Source organism: Uloborus diversus, chromosome 4 (assembly GCF_026930045.1).
Source record: "Uloborus diversus isolate 005 chromosome 4, Udiv.v.3.1, whole genome shotgun sequence".
NCBI lineage: Eukaryota > Metazoa > Arthropoda > Arachnida > Araneae > Uloboridae > Uloborus > Uloborus diversus.
The window spans coordinates 80,500,668-80,522,989 of NC_072734.1; the positions used below are offsets into that span (position 1 = coordinate 80,500,668).

The 22,322-nt window shown below is 34.3% G+C and overlaps 1 protein-coding gene across 1 annotated transcript in view; it reads left to right on the forward strand.

Annotated features, from left to right (window-relative positions):
* Positions 1-22,322, forward strand: part of LOC129221266 (isocitrate dehydrogenase [NAD] subunit gamma, mitochondrial-like) — a 43,921-nt gene that overhangs the window by 6,465 nt on the left and 15,134 nt on the right. Inside the window, exons 2-5 of the mRNA XM_054855721.1 lie at positions 198-251; positions 6,911-7,014; positions 18,849-18,964; positions 20,071-20,128. Of these exons, the coding sequence (XP_054711696.1) occupies positions 198-251; positions 6,911-7,014; positions 18,849-18,964; positions 20,071-20,128 (332 nt within the window). The remainder of the gene's footprint in view (positions 1-197; positions 252-6,910; positions 7,015-18,848; positions 18,965-20,070; positions 20,129-22,322) is intronic.

Below are 22,322 nucleotides of genomic sequence, written 5' to 3' on the forward strand. Positions count from 1 at the left end.
AGACTCGTTTATTATTATTTTTATTGAAACCACTCCCGAAATGTTGCAGAGAGATTATGAAGTTCTAAAAGCTTCTCGCAGACAGCTACAAAACTTTCTGCCACTGGGATAATAAGCGATATTCATAAAATAATTGTCTCAAATTATATGGCTTTTTTTCTCTCTCTTCATTTTATTTTAAATATTTTATTTTCCAGAATGCTACATCTGATTCAACCACGAAACAGTCAACTTACAATGCAACATTACATGTAAGTAAAAATTTAAGTGCATGAAAATAATTTTGCACGTGGGTCATTTCACTTTATTATTGACATTTATGTAGAGTCTGTAACATGATCTTTTTTTGCCATAACTTTTTAGTTTATTGTTTGATCTGCAAATTATCTTAATTTGAGTTGGTGTGTTGGTAGGAAAAGCTCAAAAAAAAAAAAAAAAAAATAATAATAATAATAATAATAATATGCTAATCAAACAGTAAATTAAAAAGTTATGGCAAAAAAAGGTTACGTTACGGACTTTACATAAATGTCAAATATACCGTGAAATGACCCACTTTTAATTTTTTTGTGTATTTATACATAAAGAGATTGTGTAGTCTCCCATTACATTTTTTTAATTTTAATTTTCTTTTCTTATTATATATGTACAAGGTCTGACAGATTTCGGGATCCTGTACGTACTAGTCGTGCTGGATCATTAAAAATAGGCTTGCCAGACATTCCGGTTTTCAGGCTTATTTTCGGCTTTATTCAGTTTTATTTACTTCAGGTCCCGAAAAAAGTTAAAATTGTTTAGATGACCAAAAAAGTCTAAAAATAATTAACTGCGAAGGATTATTTTGGATAATTACTTTGTCATTTGAAACATCCTAGACTTGTAAAATTAATATTGAATCATCTTACAAATACAAATACAAATACAAAAGTGACGACCAGCAACAGGCTCTGGGCCCAGCTAGACTGGTCCTAGTCAATTTACAATCCCCAGTGAAGATCAATGGCCCTCTTAAAACTGTCTACTCCTTTGCTCATTACCACCTCTTCCGGTAATCTGTTCCAAGGTTCCACTACCCTGCTAAAATAATAATTTTTCCTAATATCTATGTTAGCCTGAGATTTAAATAGCTTAAAACAATGACCCCTTGTCCTGTTTTCAGTGCTAAACTTTAGCCCCGTAACATCTTTCGTTTTAATAAATTTAAACAGCTGAATCATGTCCCCTCGGTCTCTTCTTTGCTCAAGACTGTACATTTTTAGCCTTCTAAGCCTGGAATCATAATCTAAGTGGGAAAGTCCACTTATTAGCCTTGTAGCCCGCCTTTGAACCCTTTCCAATACATTAATGTCTTTCTTAAGATAAGGAGACCAAAACTGAACAGCATACTCCAAATGGGGTCTTACCAAACTTCTATATAAGGGCAGAAGAACTTCTTTAGATTTATTTGAAATAGATCTATTGATAAACCCAAGCATCTTATTGGCTTTGTTGCTAGCAATGCTGCACTGTTGGCTAAACTTTAAATCCTGACTTATTAGGACCCCCAGATCAGTAACTTTGTCTGCCTGACTAAAGACTGAACCTTGCAAATAATAACTTGTACACTTATTTCCATGCCCTAAATGTAGCACTTGACATTTTCCAACATTAACAGCCATACCCCATTTATCAGCCCACTCCGTAATATGATCTAGATCCTCTTGCAGCTGATTTGCTTGTTCTTCATTTTCTACAGTCCCCATAACTTTGACATCATCAGCAAAACAGTTCATGTTCCCAGAAATATTTTAGTGAATATCGTTCATAAAGACAATGAACAAAACAGGCCCTAACACTGATCCTTGAGGAACCCCGCTTAATACAAATACAAATACAAATGTGACGACCAGCAACAGGCTCTGGGCCCAGCTAGGCTGGTCCTAGTCAATTAATTAGTCCCCAATGAAGATCAATGGCCCTCTTAAAGCTATCCACTCCCTTGCTCATTACCGCCTCTTCCGGTAAGCTATTCCAAGTGCCCACGACCCTGCTAAAGTAGTAGTTTTTCCTGATTTCCAAGTTAGCCTGAGATTTAAATAGCTTAAAACAATGACCCCTTGTCCTGCTTTCCCCGCAAAAATTTAATCCATTTATATCTTTCATTTTGATAAATTTAAATAACTGAATCATGTCCCCTCTGACTCTCCTTTGCTCTAGGCTATACATGTTAAGCCTATTAGGTCTGGTATCATAATCTAAATCTGAGAGTCCCCTTACTAATTTAGTTACCCTTCTTTGAACCCTTTCCAATACAAAAATATCTTTCTTCAGATAAGGCGACCAGAACTGCACAGCATACTCCAAATGAGGTCTTACTAAACTCCTGTATAAAGGCAGAAGAACTTTCTTAGATTTGTTTGAAATAGATCTATTGATGAACCCAAGCATTTTGTTGGCTTTGTTACTATCAATACTGCACTGTTGACTAAACTTGAAGTCCTGATTTATAAAGACACCCAGATCCATAACATTTTCTGCCTGATTTATGACTGAACCCTGTAAACGATATCTCATACGCTTATTTCCATGTTAGAATAATTTCCCCTTACAACTACTCTTTGTTTCCTTCCGGTCAGCCAATTTTTTACCCAAATGAAAGTTTTCCCTCCTATTCCTATATCAGCTAATTTGCTAAGTAGAGCAACATGCGGTACCTTATCAAAAGCTTTTTGAAAATCAAGGTAAACAACATCTACAGGCTTCTTATTGTCCAAAGCCATGGTAACTTTGTCATAGAAATGTAATAAATTAGTTGCACAAGATTTACCTTTCCTAAAACCGTACTGAAAACTAGTCAATAGATTATTAGTCTCTAGAAAATTTACTATCTTAATTTTCATCAATGTTTCAAAAATTTTGCAAACCACCGAAGTTAGACTCACAGGTCTATAATTTCCCGCACTCCCTTTAGACCCTTTCTTGAAGAGCGGTGTAATGTTAGCCAGCTTCCAGTCCTCTGGCACTGTCCCCGAATTATAAGAAGCATTGAAAATGTTTGCGATTACATCTGCTAATTCCTCTGCACATTCAACTAAAATTTTCGGATAAATATTATCTGGCCCCGGAGCCTTAGTCTCTTTAATTTTTTTCAAATGAAGTAAAACGTCATCCCTGGAAAATACAAAGTCCTCAAGCTGTACTATAGCTTGCGTCTTGTTGGTGTCAACTGTTGAGATACAGTTATGGTTAAAAACACTCGAAAAAAAGTTATTAAGAACATTAGCAATATCACTATTGTCCTGAATTAAAATTCCGTGCTCATCAACCAGTGGCCCAATATGATTATTTCGAACTTTCCCCAAATTAGCGTATGCAAAAAACCTCTTGGGATTCCTGTTTATGTTATCTGCCAGTCTTTGCTCCAACTCTCTTTTCTGAATCCGTACCAAATACTTAAATTTACGCCTTGCCTTACAATATTGGAGCCTATCTGCACTGTGACCTGTTTCTCTAAACCTAAAATGAAAGTACGTTGGCGATTTTCGTTCCGACTAGGACCCGAACAAAGGACCACTCGTTTGGAAGCCCACCACTCTTGTAAGGATTTTTACTACCGCATTAAAACCAAAAAACAGTTCTAAAAAAAGTCCTAGCGAACAAAAAATACATGTAAATGTTGTTCAAGTTCTTATTCTGTATTCAAAGTATTTTTTCTCACTGAAGTAACTAATAAATATTAACATGTAAAAAATAAAATGTTTAAATTTATCTGCTTAGGTCATTTATTATTGCCCCTGGTTTATTCTCAAAATTAGTATCTATCCATCGCATTAAGAATGAACTGCCATCTAATACGTGCTAAAAACCAGCCATGGGAGTGTTCCCTTCAAGGATGTTTGTGATCCGAAGTTTCCAAAAATTTTGGGTTGACAGCACATTTTAAATCTGAAAAATTATTTAGAAAAAAAAGCAAAAGTTAAATGTCTTTGTTCAATAAGTTTTGTTTGCGTATTTCAAAAGTTTTTACAGGGTGGGGGGTCGATCTTCCTCATAGTCTCTGAAAATTTCACACTGTCTTCAGAAAATTTTACTTGAGTCCACAATCAACCCTTGGTTTCCTTTTTGAGTACCTGCGATGGGGGGATGGGATATTCTGGTGTCATGGTTGAACATTTCAGGAATCATTCTGGCAAGCCAGTTAAACACGTAGATCCGCGTTTACGGATATGGACATTTTTACCAATGACACAACTAAGGGCTGTAGCTAGCCACTGATATAAGGTAGGGCAGTTGGCTTGGATTGCAGGACACTCCCAAAAAAATATTTTCGGGAAAAATTTCATGCATCTTATTCATGGCCTAGTATGATCACTGGTTTAAATAAAAAATATGTCAAGTTATATTCGGAGAAAGGTGATAATTAGCCAGGGGTGCCCAATTGGGGAGGGGGGTCATGGCGCAGACTGCGCCATTGAAATTTTGGGAAGAGAGGTTGTTGTCAAAACCTGAAAACTGGACTGTCCCGTTCAAAACAGGACATATGGTCACCTTAAACAAACATCAGTAAGGGCGGCAATTATAAGATTTTGCCCTTGCTCCTAAAAACGTTGATCTGGCACTGCTAGTGTTACAATTTATACAAAATTGTAATCTTTCCATATTGTGATCAAATTCTGCATTTAAATGTATACTTTGCTCTCAAATTTTTCGATTTCAAGAATTTTTGATTAAATCTTACATAATTAGTAATTCAAATTTTCTATCTTCATGCTCAAAATCATGGAATATATTAGAAGGTAAGTTATTTCATTATGTATTGCTTTAAAATATGAACCTGTGAAATGAAATTTTGTTTCTGTTTGAGCTATCTATCCTTTTCATTCTACATAGATTGATTCTACATAATGAAAATTGCGTAAATAATCTTCCACTTATGGAAACATTTTTATTTGTGGTGCTTTTTGTGTGCAATACCAAAGTATGCCATTTGAAGTTGCATTGCCAGAGTGTTCTACAAATCATGATTATTTAGCGATGATGTTTGTACCGTAGAATTCTAAGAACTGTGTACTTAATAATTGACGAATTACAGAAAACACTTTAGCAGAGTTAAAAGACCCCGTTTGCAGATTTCTGCTGTTTAACTTATTCTGGATATCATGGCACTTTCAAACATGACCTTATTTTCGTCCACAGATTATGCTGCGTTCTACTATGATACAAAGCTTCATAGTTAACCAAAAATTGCAAAGTTATGACTCAACAAGCCTTGAACTTTTAACAAGATTTTTTAAATGTTGCAGAGAATATCAGCAAATTTGTGAAAACAAAGGAAAATCAAATTTTGAGAGCAAATCTTCTGAAAAATGAAATAAATAAACTTTAAAAAGAATAATGAACCAAAACAAAGAAGGAAAAAAAAAGAACTTTAAGTATTTCAAGTGATACAGTGACAACTTTCTGCCAATTAAGAAGAAAAAAAACTGAAAGTATTGTTTTGATTTACAGCGTATTGATAGTAACTGAGTCCCCCCCCCCTGATATATTACGGTATAGGACCCCAAATCAAAAATGCTCAGGACTGTGACCTTTCCCAATTTTCGAAGTTTCCGGTCTCTCCTGTTGTGTGACATTTTTCATTTTTCACCTTTAACTGGTTTTACGAACGTTGGTGCTAAATTTCCTTTATGTTTTGATCCATTTGAATGAAAGTATCCTTTATTATGCAAAAAATTGGGGATAATTTGCAGTGGCATATAGTTCACGAATGTTGCTTTTTTTTTGGTATGCGATGTGCCGATCAATGCAATAAATAAATCATCTTTTTATTAAAAATAATTTTGTACTTTTGTACAGCGAAGATATTATCATTAATTGAGAGTGGATTTTAAAAGATTGCTACACAATTACTCCATAATGCTTATTTAAGCATAACACATGGCATCACAAAGCATTGAAGAAAAAAAAGCTGACCTGAAAATACTGTGTTTTCAACAAGAAACTGCTAAACGAACCTTAACAATTTTGAACTTTTAAAACTAAAAAATAAAATAAAATATATAAATGTATACCCTTTTTTAAATCTTATTAATTTTTTAATGTTTAAGGAAAAAGGGCCAGTTTTTGGATCATCCAGACATTGGGGTTCCGAAATTGGGGTCTCATATTGTATAATTAAGTGCATAAATTTTTAAATTTCAAATTACTTCATTTTTCAAAAAAAAAAAAAAAAAAATTCAATTTTTCAGATAAAAGGGACTTTTTGAAAAATCCTGGACAGACATCTGTTGATTTCCTTATTACATAATTCTGATCAGTGTCACATACTTTAGGGGGTCATGGCACACTAACGAGGTACGGGGAGATATACCGTATCTCACGGTGAGCAAGACCCACACATTAAGGGGTAAACTCCCAGCTGGGCTGACGCCCAGCACGGGGACCTTCCCCGGCGCAATAAGTACCAAGCGCGTCCGTAGCATGATACGACTATCGACCGCCGCACTCAGCCGTGCGGGGGGCCCGCTACGCGGACCCCCCGGGCGGTGGAACCTAAGGCCTACGGCTAAGAGGTGGGGTGCGTGCGGAGAAAAGTGTCACATACTTTTTAATACTTTTCTAATTCTCTTACTCTGAATGGAAACATCGATTTCTATGTTCGTTGACAAGAAAAAAAAAACATTGACATCAATGTTGTATGTTTAGTTGAACCTATTTAAGTGCTTACTTCAGATTTAGTTTTTTTATTATTATTTTTTTTAAATAAATTTTATTTATGTATTTTTTAAAGCTTAGTAGCATTTTTTTTTCAATGTTGTAATTTAAGTCTTTTTTTTTTCAACTGAAATTAAAATTTATGGTACTACATGATGTAACAATTTAAAATCGTTTGATAATGATGTAATTGTTTTTATTAAAATATATATTTCAGGCCAATCATGTTAATGCCAAGTATGGTGGACGTTTCATGGTTAGTATGCTTCCTGGTGATGGAATAGGCCCTGAAATGATGGGTTACGTCAAAGAAATTTTTCGGTGAGACAAATATCTTATTTGCTAAAGAAATTTTTCCCCTTTTCTTCCTATCCTATGTTATCTTATCCTATTTATTTTCAATAGATCCATCAAAATTTTTTTGCTGATCACTTATATTTTTCATTCTTAATATGTAACTAATTGATCTTAGAAAATTTTTAATATTTTGTTTAGTGAGTTTAATTTTTTCTCTCATGAAATTTTCTGTAAAACAAATGGTTATTCCTAGTTTTAAACTGCATTAATACTGTCTTAAAGTGAATTGTTAGAAGAGCTCATACTTTGTAGTAGTGAACATAGGAATTCTTAGCTACATAATTTACCATTAACTTCTGTAAAGAAATTTTATAATCTTTAATTTATATACGCTGTGATATAACTTAACTGTTCATTTGATGTGCTTTAATTAGTATTTCAACTTATTGTTTAACTATATTTAACGAAAAATGATCACATAAGCTTTGTGCTATGATATAATTAAAGTGAAAAACCAAAGTAAATAAAGTGTTATATAACATAATAAAAAGTTATGTAAATGATAACGACAAAATAAATAAAGCTATAGGCTGTGTTTTCTCAAAAAAATACTGCTTATAGCAATTTCAAGGCTACAATGGAGCTTCTTCACCAGTGCAAAAAAACTCACCACACAAGAAGAAAGTCGTGAGAGAACTGGAGGTTATTATGTGGACACCAATGGTTCACCAAATGGGTGAACCAATGGCAAAGGACGACAACAAACTAACCAACAATATACATGTCGACCCAGGGGTACACTGCAAGGAACAATCAATCAGAAGCCAGGAAGCAAAAAGAATGGGAGAAAACAAACAACCCTATAAAAGCAATTTTAAAAACGACTCCAAAATATCAGGAAAAAATGAATGTTGTAAATTCCTATTCGTTGACCCGGTGTCCATGTTGTGACATTCAGTTCTCTCAGAGCGCTTTCCCACTTACCGATAAGACAACGGTAAATCGTGCACGATTGTCGTCATCCGGATTGTCTTCATCCGATATCGGCTCACGCAAAATGCACTAACATGCTTTACCACCTACCGATTCGATGACAATTGTGTCATCTTGGTTACACCAATATCGTTTGTCTGACAATTTATGTCAGCACACACCCGTCGTTCCTTTTGCATCGACCCGATAACCACTAGTTCTTTCACTTTTTTGAAGAAGAGTTGGCACGCAAGTTTGATATCTCTGTCCTGTGTGAACTCACAGAACATCCCTGCCTATGGAACAAGCATAGTATATTTTTCAAAAAAAATACAGGGAAAATCCGTGGGAAGAATTGTTTAGATTTCTGGATGATGAATTCCCCATACTTTTTAATGTATATATTGGGGTGTATCCAGGGTCGGACTGGATCCTCAAAAAGGCGCATACCCCAATTTTTCTGAAGGCGCATGCCAATCGGGGGGGGGGGGGAGGGAGTGCGGAAAGGATATAGACGATCATTTTAGGGGAGCTATTGGATAATGGATTCTATGGGGGGGGGGGGGTGAAAACTTAAACGTAAAGAACAGCAAAATAGAAAAAAAAAAGAGTTTTTTTTTAAATTTGTTTTTTCCGAGGAAAGAGTTTAAATGAAGGTTAAAAGTGTTTCGAGTATAAAAAGTGAGAGAAATGAAGAATTTTTACTAGCATTTTGATTCCAATATCTAACTTAAGTCTAACTTTGATTGGTTTGAAATCTCGGGAACTATTTCTAACAGTCATAAAGATCTTCAATGGTACTTGTTTTTTCTTGTAAGCAAGGGCGGATTCAGAAATTGTTCAAGGAGGGGTGGATGAATTTTTAACTTACGTCAAACTACTTTCTAATTTACGTTTGCTTTGGGGGGAGGCGACTGCCGCATCATTTTTATCTAACACAACTAAAATATAGAGATCTATCCAATCCGGTCCCCGAACCAGGGCTGTAAAAAAGCCGGCTTTTTTTAAAAAAAGCCAGACCGGCCTGCTTTTATTAAAAAAGCCGGCTTTATTTGGCCTTTTTTAAAAAAAGCCGGTCTTTTTTGCCTTTTTTGCATTACATACTTTACTACTTATACTAATGCCCTCCTTACATTTTAATAGGATAACCAATGTTAATTCAAGTAATAAAGCAATGCTTATGCTGAAAATATGGTGATAAAAAGAATATACAAACAAAAACTGCAAATGATTTCAAATGTCTGAGAGAATCCTTACGCTTTTGTTGCTTACTCATCCACCTTCAGCATGGAAAAGTGCTTCCATATTGTCGCCTCAGAGCAACAGTAAGACATCTAATCCCAGAAATAACAATATGATATCCTACTGTTGCTCAGAGACCACAATATGACTTTAAACATGTTTATCTTTGATTACAATACAAGAAAGTATGTAGTATAGTGACTCAGAACAAACTGGGAAAATTTAAACTTAAAAAAAATCAGTTTTCTTAGGAAGACAGTGAAAAAAAAAAAAAAAATGCTTCATTGAAATGTGATAAAAATTTCTCATTTTTTGTCAAATTGTTTCTTTTGAATGATTGTGTTACAGCTTAAAACAACATCTGCATAGTATTTTTTGTGTGTACAGTATTTATTTTTTTAAAGACTATTCTATGTTTTAAAAAAACATATACTACAAAATAATCAAATGGCACCCTTCTGAATTTAGCAAAAAACCAAGATTAGTAGAAGAAAAGAACTGATGCTTGAAATATTACTAATTTATTAGCTTCAAAATTAAGTGCTATCATATATTAGCTGAATAATTCCAGGACTTCATATCAAAAGCGCGCCTGGGGGAAGGGAGCAGATACAGGTCAGCTGATCTTAAAAACAGGTCACTGCTAAAATGCAGAACTCTTACTTTTTTTATATTCTAAAGTTTAAAAAATAATTTATTTCAAATGAATTTAATTATTTTATTTCCAAGTAGATAAATAGTAAATAAAATACATCATTGCTGAATTACTTGCTTTGAATTTGAATGAAATGTTATAAAATGGAAAAAGACACCTTCCCTTTACTTAAACTCTGCTGAAAAGATAAACATTGGAATTGCATTCAGAGGTCAATTGGACAAAGAAACCCATTCTGCACTATTTGTAAGGTGATAAGGAGGGTCATGACCAGTATTCTTTAGTGGTTTCAAGGCAATTCTAGAAACTTACAATTACTCAGAATTCAGCAGAGGCTAGTCAGAAAGAAAGAGTGGATATCAATGGGAATGATCCTCTAGTTTGAGTGACAGGAGCAGTGATATACAAAAGTATTAAAGGTGCAACTAAAGATAAAAACAGGTGGCAGATTATTATTATCCTGAAAGAATGTTCCTTCCTTGTTCCAGAATTGGGGAGCTGGTGAATGAGCAATAGTCAATGACAATCCTAGTTGAGTAGGAGGGGGGAGGGGAGGAGAGAAAGATTGCAGAAATAGAGTGAGGAAGGTACTGCTGCATTTTATTCACTTTTGTGTTCAAAATCAACAGGGTTCTGGTTTCTCATCAAACAGGCAAGAACAGAACCATTTCACAAATAAAAGGGGAAGAAGGGTACCTTTCAGGAATGGAAGGGCAGACAGGTCACCCTCCCATCCAAGTCTGGGGGAATAAAAAATCTATCTGACAACTATTGGTTACTGATCTAGTTCCAATAACCAATAAAATAGCACCTCTTAAAAGAATGGAATTGCAGATTGAAAATGGTATCACAATTCTTTTCTGCTTTAAAACCATTTTGAACCTTTGAGTAGCTCAGTTCAAATTTTTAGTGATCACTATTATTTTCCCAAAGTTATAATGGCTTCAGGATGTGGGAGAAAACAAGCTTCAGAATGGAATGAGTTTACTGAATTTGGCACAAAAGTGAAGTGCAAACATTGCGAAACTGTTGTTAGCAAAAGAGCTGTAAGAATAAAAGAACATTTAAAAAAGTGCAAAAGGAATATTGCCTCTAGGACTATTGAAGAAACTGATATTGCAGAGATTGAGCCTCCTACTAAAGTGCCCAGAGTTGAAGAGTGCAATAATGACTGTGCAGAAGTTCCTTCTTCAAGCAAAGAACAAAAGCAGAAATCCATATTTTCTTACGGTGTAGTTACAACAGCATCTCAGAAACAAAATTTGGATAAATCTGTTGCTAGATTTTTTTATGCAAACAACATAGCTTTCAATGTTTCAAGCAATGTAGAATTTAAAAAAATGGTTGAAGATTTAAGACCTGGTTACGTTCCTCCTAACAGGCATCAACTTTCGGGGAAATTACTTGATGAAGCTTGCGATGATATTGAAAACTGCTTAAAGAAAGAACTTGTCGATGAAGCAGCTCTAACTTTAATCCTTGATGGATGGTCAAGTGTAAAAAATGACCCAATTTTTGCCTGCAGTATTCATACCGGAGTTAAATCTTACCTTTTCAAGGCTATGGACTGTGGTTCGGAAAAGAAAACAGCAGAGTTTTGTGCTAATTTTGCGAAGGAAACACTAGAGGAAGTCGAGATCAAGTATAATAAGAAAGTGTTCGCTATTTGTACAGATAATGAAAATAAGATGACTGCTATGGGAAATCAAATTCAGGAAACTCACCAGTCACTTTTGATTTATGGATGCTCAGCACACATGCTAAATCTTTGTGTTAAAGACATCATACCAAATAGTTTAATTAAACATCTCTTAGAAGTGCAAAAATATTTCAGGAATAAGCACAATGCTCATGGGTGGCTAAAGGAGAAAAATGGCTTAATGCCTCAGATACCCAATGACACTAGATGGAATTCACAAGATGAATGTCTAAGAACTTTCATCATTAATTTTCACAAGTATAATGAAATCAGATTAGAGCACTTGGATGAGTTTGATCAGCAGATTGGAAGTATACTGACAAATGTTGGTATCTATACTCAAGTTGTTTACCTACGTAAGCAGCTTGAAATTATTTCAAAAGCAATCAATGAACTTCAAAGCGACAACGCTACTTTGTCGAAAGCAGTGGAGACATGGTTGAATGTTATAGGAGACTCATCTTTAGAAAGCCATGAAGCAAAAATTAGAAAAAGATTTAATCAACACATTGAGCCGTTTCATCTGCTAGCTCACATGACAGATCCCAAATACTTTGGCAAGCGATTGACAAATCTACAGGAAAATGAAGCGGAAATGTGGCTTGCAGAAAAGTACCCTCAATTTCTACCCGGTGTACTAAAATTCAAGATAAAAGATTCCGAAACCTATTCACCATTACTTTTTTCTGAAAACGTTATCGAACAATTTCCAGCAAGAAAATGGTGGAATTTAGTAAAAATCAAGGCTTCAAAAACCAAGAGTTCAATATCTGATGATTTTTGTGATTTTTTTATAAAATTACATAGTTGTCCTCCATCTTCTGCATCCATTGAGAGGATTTTCTCAAATTATGGCTTTATTTGGAGCAAAGTCAGAAACAGCTTAGGTGCAGAAAAAGCCGAAAAATTAGTGAAAGTGTACCGATATTTAAAGGCTCAACCAAATGATTGGTAATTTATTTAATACAGCAGCAGTCGTATGTGATCTTTTATATACATAGTGAAACATTCCTTTATAATAATTTAAATTGTATCAAAAAGGATCATGTCCCTAATAAATAAGTTTTTTTTCTCTATTTTTGTGATGTAGCAAAATTTTAATGTGTTGGTGGTTTACTGTTTGGGTGATTAAACAAAAGCAGAAAAAAAGGTAAGAGTATACTGTTATTTAAAAACTGAACCAAATGACTGGTACTAAAAGCAGCAGTGTTTTGTGATCTTTTGAATACTTGAACTGAAAATAATTTCTAATCATTTAAATTCCATTCAATAATTTCATAATATAGAGCAATAGTTTGTTTTGTTATGTTTTTTTTTTTTTGTACTGCACATTGTTATCTAACTGTCTAATTTTTAACCATTTTATTAAAAGAGTAGTAATTGCATTAATGATATATAATTTTCATTTTGATTAAATCACACTAAAAATACAAAAAAGTATTTTTTCTAAAAAAGCCGGCTTTTTTAATAAAAGCCGGCCTTTTTAAAGTGGTTTAAACCAAAAAAAGCCGGCCGGCTTTTTTTGGCCCGGCTAAAATCCGACAGCCCTGCCCCGAACCTATTTCTTTCCTTTTCCATCGAAAGGCATATTCTAAACTTGCGTTTTAGAACTTCTATTTGAAAATAAATTCGGGGAATGTTTTGAAAAACCCCTCCCTTTAACATGATTGAAGGTCGTCTAAAATTGTGCTTTTTTTGAACTTAAGTTTCGAAAAATTATCAGAGAAAAGTTACTGAATCCATTCCTTCCCCAAATAACACAACCTGAGATGTCTGCAATCACTTCTTCAAGATTTAAATTTTTCAAATTGCTCGGAAGTAGCCCTCCAAACTCCACCTAACATCACCAAAGATCGTCTAAAATTCCCTTTTTGAAACTTCAATTCCGAAAATGTTTTAGGGAGGCAGATTCGAACCTCTTTCCTTAACGTCGTCAAAAGTGGCCAATATTTGCATTTTAAAGCAAAACTGGAGCCTCTTTTGAGTTTTGATGAAATTGAAGTATTTTAAAACACGATTAATTGCCATCTTTGGGCCTGTCAAAGAAGGATTTTCAGTATCCTTATTTCCACAATAACTTCTTGATATTAAATCTCCAAAAACGAAGTTTTAGATAGTCTTAGACGGTTTGAGAGTTCATCCCCTTTTTCGGCACAATTCAGAACATTTTCGGAACATTGGTTCAAAAAACGCAGCTGAAAGGACCATCTTTGATGACATTGGAGGAGGAATGGGGTTCAGAACTCTTCCTCCCCAAAAATATTTTTACAAAGAAGTTTTAACACAATTTTAGATGATTTTTGTTGATATTTGGGAGAGGACAGATTTTGTTGACTTCCCACTGAAATTTTTCGAAATTGAAATTGTAAAAACTTGACTGTAGCCCATCTTTGTTAACTTTTAGAAGAAGACATGAGCTTTAGGGACTGTCACTAGTTTTTTGAATAAAGTGCCAAAAACGGCAATTTACAAAAAAATAGTGGATAAGTATATTCAGAATTTCTTAAGCTGACCAGTGGTTTGATTTCACATCTTCTGAGCGATATTTTTTTTACTAGGCGACATTAATGTCACTTGGTCATTATTTTATAAATTGCACTGCTACATTTCTATATGAAATTCATTTTTTCTACTATGAAATTCATTAAAAATAAGTGTAGAAAAACTCACTGACAATCGCCTAGACGACTGTATTCAAACAGAAATCACTACAGACTCTACCAGCAATAATACACTTGTTCATGTAGTTCAAAAATGCAGTTTTATAGACTAACTTCGATGATATTGGAAGATAAAGAGAAAAGGTCTAGGGGCCTCATCTCCAGGATTTTTTTTAAAAATTATAATCCTGAAACGCTATTGCCATCCATCTTTGATGACGTTAGGGAAAAGAATGAGATTCGAAACTTTCTTCCAGAACGTTTTCGAAATCAAAGTTCCAGAAAGTCTTTTTGATTGAAGATTCGAAGGGTTCTCCCTTTTCTTTTTTTGAAATAGGAGTCTTAAAAACGCTATTGTTGATCATGTTTGGAAACATTACGGGAAGGGATGGGATAGAAGGAACTTTTCCCGGCAAATTTTTGAAATTGAAACTCAAAAAACGGAAAATTTTTGACGATTACATTCTTTGACTCGGTGACTTTTTTGATGACATTAGGAAAAGCGGGCTCGGAGGAAAATTTTCGAAGCTTCAAAATGACGTGAGGGTATGAGAGCTTTCGAATCAACCAGAAAAATTTTGCTTTGAATTTGCAAGACAAGTTTTTCTTTTTTTTTCAGCGAAGGGGTTTGCATTGCATTTTATCTTAAATAGTAAGGAGGGCGCACCTGCCCTCGGGCAGGTTGGCAGGCGGGCCAGTCCGAGCCTGGGTGTACCATATTAACTTTGGAAAAAAAGAAGAAAAAATGCATTAATAAAAAAACAAAGACTAGAATTTAATGTGTGTGGTAAGAACAGTACTTTTAACAGACTATTCACTTGAAATTTTCATTTTCCTGGTCTGTTGCATTCCAAGTAAAAAATGCTACCTTAAAATGCTGAAAAAGCACTTATTTTTGCGATCCCATTATAATCGCGAACATTGAAGCCAAACAATTTTTTTCAGTTTATTTATATAATAAGTTTTCATACTGTTCATAGAAAAATCACGAAATTTTAAGCTTGCAAAATCGCAGATTTCTTCATTTTTACAAAAAATTATGACTCGCAAAAGCAAAAGCTTTTGCAGCATTTTTCGTTAGTTTAATTTTATTTTATACTAGCCGCCTGCGGCGACCAGCTGGTCCGCCTTTTTACGCCATTCGCCTTTTTACGCCAGGGGTGCCACCTTCGGCGGCTGCTTAAATAAATTTCGTGGTGGTGTCAATCAATATATATCTATCTGTATCATTAATAATGTGAATAAAATATTTTCTAGATCTGTCTCCAATTTCGTCGTTTGGAATATTTTTAAAGGAGGGGGAGGGGAGACACAAACGACGTACTCTTCATGCAAATTTGGTCGAAAAATAACAAAATGTACTTCCACTTTTATGTGAAAGCATTGTTTTTTCAAAGTCATGGTGTATGTGGGGGAGGGAGGGGGGGCATTGACATCCAATGTGCAAGCAGCCACCTACGGCGGCTGTTTGGCTAACTTGTCATTTACCTTTTTACTTCAAGTTTGCCGCCTTCGGCGGTTGTTTAAATAACTTTGGCAGCAGTATTAATCAATCCATCTCTATCTTTTTTTTGTGCCATTCACATTTTTACGCCAAGATTGCCGCCTTCGGCGGCTATCTACCTTTACAATCTATCTCTACATTTTCTTATCCATCTCTATTTATTTTGACCTCCTCACCCATTTCCTAATAAAAACAGAGAACACTCAAAAAACGCTTTTTTTATTTAAGTAGAGCAAAAAAAAAAAGCTCAAATTCCCCGTAGTGTGCAAAATGTAGCGTTTGACAAAGATAAAAAAAATCTCGCTGTTTTTATTGAATTAATGTGCACAACTATGAAATGTAACGTAATATAGATACAGCGAAAGGTCCAGCTTGGGGGTGGGGGGTGGAAAAAGAAATAAATGCAATCCCTAAATAAAACAAAAAAAAAAGGAAAGAAAAAAAGCAAGCACTGCCGAAAAAACACGTGGTCATCACGTCAGAAAATGTAGAAGTAAGCTATATAGTGAAAAAAAAAAGATTAACATTGCTTGCGATTAAGATTCCATCGTAAATTTCGAATCGAAACCCAAGTAGTGACGTCACAGGCATAAAAGATTGAAGAACGCTTTCTTCGACTGATGCGTGAAAGGACATGATGTGTTCAGCATTAAAAAATTGTAAAAAAAACACTATTGCGTATTTTTAAGAACTTTTTTCTTTTGAAGAGGGCGAAATGTTTTTACTATTACCAACTTAAATTTCAGAAGTGAGGCTTTGATACTTCTCGCAGGATGATATTAGAAAAAAATAAAACCCAGAAAAACATGCAAATTAAAGGTTTTTTCAAAAATTCATAAAAAATACAAAAATCACTCTATCTTCAAAATTTTTTTGTTCATCATATTTAAAATTAAATTTCCGACACTATAGTACCAAAAATATTTGTCTGACGCGATTGGTTCGGGGTCTGTGAGGTTAAAAGTACTAAAAAGTGCTAAAAATCACATAAAACATTAAATAACTTTTTTTCTAATTAAAATATCAAAAATCGAAGCCCGATGTGCACAACTTCAGCAAAAACTACACCTGTATACCAAATTTCATCTTCCTAGGCCTTACCGTTTTCCCGGGATGCGCGCCACACACACACACACAAACATCTTATTTTATTATATGTATAGATTTTTGAGTGAAACTTTTGTAATGCTCATTTCTAAGTGTATACCCTGAAAACAAAAGAGATTACGGAAGCAGTACTTACTAAAATCTATCCTTTAAAAAAATTAATAATATTTCACTTCAAAAGTTTTTGTTAAATTCTGAAAATAAGTCAGTAATCCGCCCCCCCCCCCCTTTCCCTTAATTCTGCAAAAAACTTATTCAAATTTGCGGTTGAAGATGTCAGTTTTGTTAACTCTTCTGGAGACCCTAGGCGGTTTATATTACCTCCAAATTCCTCCCCCCCCCATTCTCTTATCCTTAGTAAAATCACTTTTTTAAATTTGAAATTCGAAAAACTTTCAAGAGATGTTCTCCTGTTCTCTTGGAACTCCGTTCTACTTTTTTCTGACATCACTAAAGTACAGTCTGAATTTACTTTCTTAGAACTTGAAAATTTTTTGTGCATACTTTTCAATCAAAGTGATCAATTGAGCATAAAGAATCTCAGAGCAAAACTTACGGCAGCAGAGTAGGGTAGACCAGGGGAAGCGCTGCCTGCCCTGTGACTTTTTTTTTTGCCTCCCTTAAGCAAATACTTAAGGAAAATAAAATACACTTTACTATATTAAATTGCATGAGGTTTTAAAAATTTATTTATTTAATTTTAGCCTCTGAAAAAATGAATAAACAAAACTGTTCTGATTATGTTTTCAAAATAACACATCAGTCTTAAAATGTGTATTAAATTGCCTTCAATATACCTGGCTTTAAAATATCATGCACCCAGTATCGTCTCTTTTTTAGTTTTCTTTTCCTGCAGAGGTGAACTATAGTAATAGTTAAATTGCACAGCCATTATGGTACATGTGCGAGCTCTCCGCTGTCTTGAAATGAAGTGCGCCGGGGAAATAACTGGTTTGGAGAAACAACATCGGTGTAGTGGAAAAACTGCAAAAGACGACACGATAATGTACTTATCGTTGCATTATTTACCAGCTGATTTAGTCGTTGTCATGTCGTTAAGTGAGAAAGCGCCCTCAGGGTTGTTTGGTTTAAACCATGGTTTCACCTCCTAATCACATACGGGAAAGCAAGACCGGACTACGATAAACTGAATCTGAAACAGGACAAAATTTTCGACATGGGAGAGAGAGCTTCTGAACATCAGTGGCGGATTTAGGACTGAGTTTCGGGGGGCTGAGGAAGGTTAGCCGGGAGTTGGCTTTTTGAGTTACAATTAGTTGTAATCAGGCTAGATTTATACTTAACAGGGTACCTAAGGAATTTCATATATGAGGTCTTTTTGTAGTCCTAAAGTCACCAACAATACTAGTCTTAAGTCTACCATTGAGGACTTAGATGCAAGAACCAGTTCAGTCCAAACTTTTTTTCTTTTAATTCATTTTTGCGTGTGGCCGATAGTAGAGAAGTTCCAATTGGTGCAACAACGGGACACAAACGTAAGATCAGACCTCCGCTTTCTAGTAAATAATGTGGGAAAGATATTAGCCTTTCTACCGGACACTGATGTTATTTGTTGGTCTTACTAAAGAGGAGTGAGTCTGGACTTACCTGGGTCATGGTTCTTGCATCAAGGCCCTCAATTGTGTTTTTCAGATTTTAATATCGAAAAATTTCCAGTCAAAGTCTTTGAACTTTTGCCATTCCCTTAAAGTCACTAAAGATAGCTTAAAATTTCACTTTTTGAAATGTTCGTGGGAGAGCTCCGTAACCCTTTTATAAGCACTATAGCCTAAAATTGAGTTCAGTTTCAAAAAAAAAAAAAAAATGCCCTGGGGGAACCAGTGTTTCCCCCAGACCAAAAAAGGGCAATGCGCTTTTAGATAAAAGGGTAGGGTAGACCGGGGCATAAGGTTTGGTTCTAAATGGTCTACATAAAATGCATTGTTATTTTTAGTGTAACTTGTTGAGAGGCATTTGAATGCATGCTGTATAATAACTTTTCCCTTCAACTTATTTTAGCTTAGGTGGAATTCCTGTAGATTTTGAAGAAGTTCATTTAGACTCAACCACGCAACATATTGACAATGTTGAAGAAGCTGTGATATCTATTAAACGAAATGGAGTTGCTCTTAAAGGTATTTCTTATTGCTGTTTTTATTTTGAGCGAAATAATCGGTGCTCACTTGTTTTGTCATAAATAGTTGACTCTCAATAACCCGAGCATTCCTTTTGTCATTTGGTCTCAAAATAATTTAGTGTTTTCAATACAAAGTTGTCTCTATTTCTCAAATGAACTCTTTTCCCCTTAATACAATAAAATTTGTAAAATGAAAGCTTCAACAAGATGTATGTGATATGAGACATTAGGAATTTGAGTTTGAAGTTCTCTTTTAAGTAGCTTAGAAGTAATTTTTTTTTTTACGTATTTCGTCAAGTTCCTTTTTTGTTTGGGTGGAAGTGGAATATTTATTGTTCTAATTATAATGAGCTCGTTACTACTTACATTTTATTTTAACGGGTGGGAGAGAAGAATTATCATTTTGTTCTATTCCTAACATGTATTTTTATCCAAGTCTTTTTAAAATGCGATATAAATATCTGCAAACCAAATAAGATTGTACAGCAATCTTCTGGGGTTGGTGAGCAACAGCAAGCAGAGAGTGGAACCCTTTAATTAGATAAATAATTATCGTTTAAACAAATGAGCACACTCATTTACTAGTTCTGGCTTATTTTAAAAAAGGTCTCCCGAGCTTCGCAGACACGAAATCCCCCCCCCCCTCTTGCTCTTCAATTTCAATCATACCTTTTGACAGTTCAGGGGGGGGGGGGGTGAAATGTCAGCAAAACTGAGGATAAACCTTCAAAAACCTTGTTTTCCTTGAAAATCCGGGGATGTTTCCAACACCTATGTTAAACTTGCCTAAAACAGATAATTTAATATGAAGAGGATTTGTTTAACCCTTTTCAGGGAATTGTAGTAATTTCGGAAATCCTTTGTCCTGATGTACACAAAATAGCTGAAGGCAACGGAAACTTGTATTGCTAAGTACTTTTACTTTTTATTTGTGCTTCATTATAAGGGATTATTATTGATCATTACTTTTTTTTGTGCCATAACTTCTATTAGTTGTAATTTCATGGGTAATATTAAATTTAACAGTTCAAAATCTTTGATTAACTATGATGTATTAAAAACATTGTTTGTTATTGAAATTTATACGGGTTTATTCCTTTGCAGGGAATATTGAGACAAGATCAAATAATCCTCTGTTTAGATCAAGAAATGTGATTTTAAGGTAAAGAAACTTAGTGCTATGCTAATAAAAATATTGTTTTGTAATTAAAGTATGGAGAAATAAAAGTTTTCTTCCTTTACAAGTCATTTGTAGCTTTAGTAAACTCCGTATTATCTGCGAAATAGCATGGTAACAACAGTTAAGCAAATTTTACGAATAGTCAGCAAATTAGGTAAAAAACAATACTAGTGTATGCAGTAGCTTAAAAAAAATCGATAACTCGCATTTATTCAATTTATAGCTGAAAACAATAACAGTGTATGTAAAAAATATTTGTAAATGCTAAAAAAGGATTGTTCATCAGTAGTGTACATAGACTTCTGTGCCCCCTCTCCCCCCATGCTGCTCGGTTTTCAGGGGTGCTTTGCATGCCACTGTTGCTCATTATTGCAAATGGATTACACACATACACAGTCTAACCAGGCAAACAGATTAACTGAAACAGATAAAGCTAGATTGGACCAAAAACGTATAGCCCTTTAAGCTCCAGATTGCACAATCATGCGGGTTGAACATCATTCAAATTTTAGCTTCCTAGATCATTATATGTAACAAACGCCGGAATCGGATGATTGTGCTGGTTAGCCAAAGATGTGTATTATCCATTTTCTCAACAGATGGTGGCACTAGTATTTTCCAGGCTTTAGGAGACAAGAAAACCGTTGCTTGCATGTGCTCTCAAGAAAATATTTCAGGTCTTAAAGGGATAGGGGAGAGGATTTTCTTCTAACAAAACTAGTTGGATCTCTCGTTTATGGTTGTAAGTTGTGTGCATTTGATAATTAGTAAGGTGTGTAGATCTAAAACTTAAAATCTGTTAAGTAGGATAAATCTAAAAATCAAGTTTTAACTGGTCAGGTTTTGATGACCTTGGAAGATTTGAAGAAAGCAATGCACACAAATGTCTAAAAATAAATTTTGCACTTGTTAAGTTAAGATGATTTATCTTGATTCAGTTAATAAGAAAGTCGTTTCCGAAATTTAAGGTGATAATTTTGTAATAGTTTTTAACTCTTCTTTCTGATGATTAAGTTTTTATGGAGTTGTTTTGTGTTCGAGATTTTTATGAAGGATATGCTTTGTGCTCAGTGATAGAGTATACGCCGTATACTCTCAAACATTTTTCAGAATTATAGCATATACTCTCAAGCTTCAAAAATTTTCATTTCTAATTCAGATTCTTTCATCACATTTTAAAATTTTCCTAAAGCAAAAATAATACATTTGCGTTAACCACAATGTCCAACAAGTAACCTTATTTCTATATATTTCTTAACACTTATTAAATCAATGCCTTTTGAACGCTTTATAATCGCATACACATATTGTGCATAATGGATTACTAGGAGTATACCCTCAGAAAAATTGATGGAACATCACTGTTTGTGCTCAAAAATGATCCTAAACAGACCTCAAGTCTGTGTTACTAATACAAAATTTAAGTACTATTCTGGTCTATTATTTGTTGAAAATTTTAAAAGCGAAATTTTATATTAAGTTTGTGTGTATCTTTAAATGATAATAATGTTTAGACATAGAAATTATGTTTTAAAAATTTTTTTGCAACATTGGAATTCAATTTTTTATTATAAAAACAAGTTAACATGAAATGTAAAAAAAAAAAAAATATGTTTTAAAAATGCTGCCTAAAAACTTTTCCACCCTTTATTTATGTATTTATTTATGTTGTTTACCGAAAATAAACTAAAATGCTGAAAGAAAGAAAACAACAGGAAAGAATATAGAAGTTTGGTAAGACCTCATTTGGAGTATGCTGTTCAGTTTTGGTCTCCTTATCTTAAGAAAAACATTAATGTATTGGAAAGGGTTCAAAGGCGAGCTACAAGGCTAATAAATGAACTTTCTCACTTAGACTATGATTCCAGGCTTAGAAGGCTAAAAATGTAGTCTTGAGCAAAGAAGAGACCGAGGGGACATATTCAGTTGTTTAAATTTATTAAAATGAAAGATGTTACGGGGCTGAAGTTTAGCACTGAAAACAGGACAAGGGGTCATTGTTTTAAGCTATTTAAATCTGAGGCTAATATGGATGTTAGGAAAAATTATTATTTTAGCAGGGTAGTGGAACCTTGGAACAGTTTACCAGAAGAGGTGATAATGAGCAAGGGAGTAGATAGTTTTTAGAGGGCCATTGATCTTCACTGGGGATTGTAAATTGACTAGGACCAGTCTA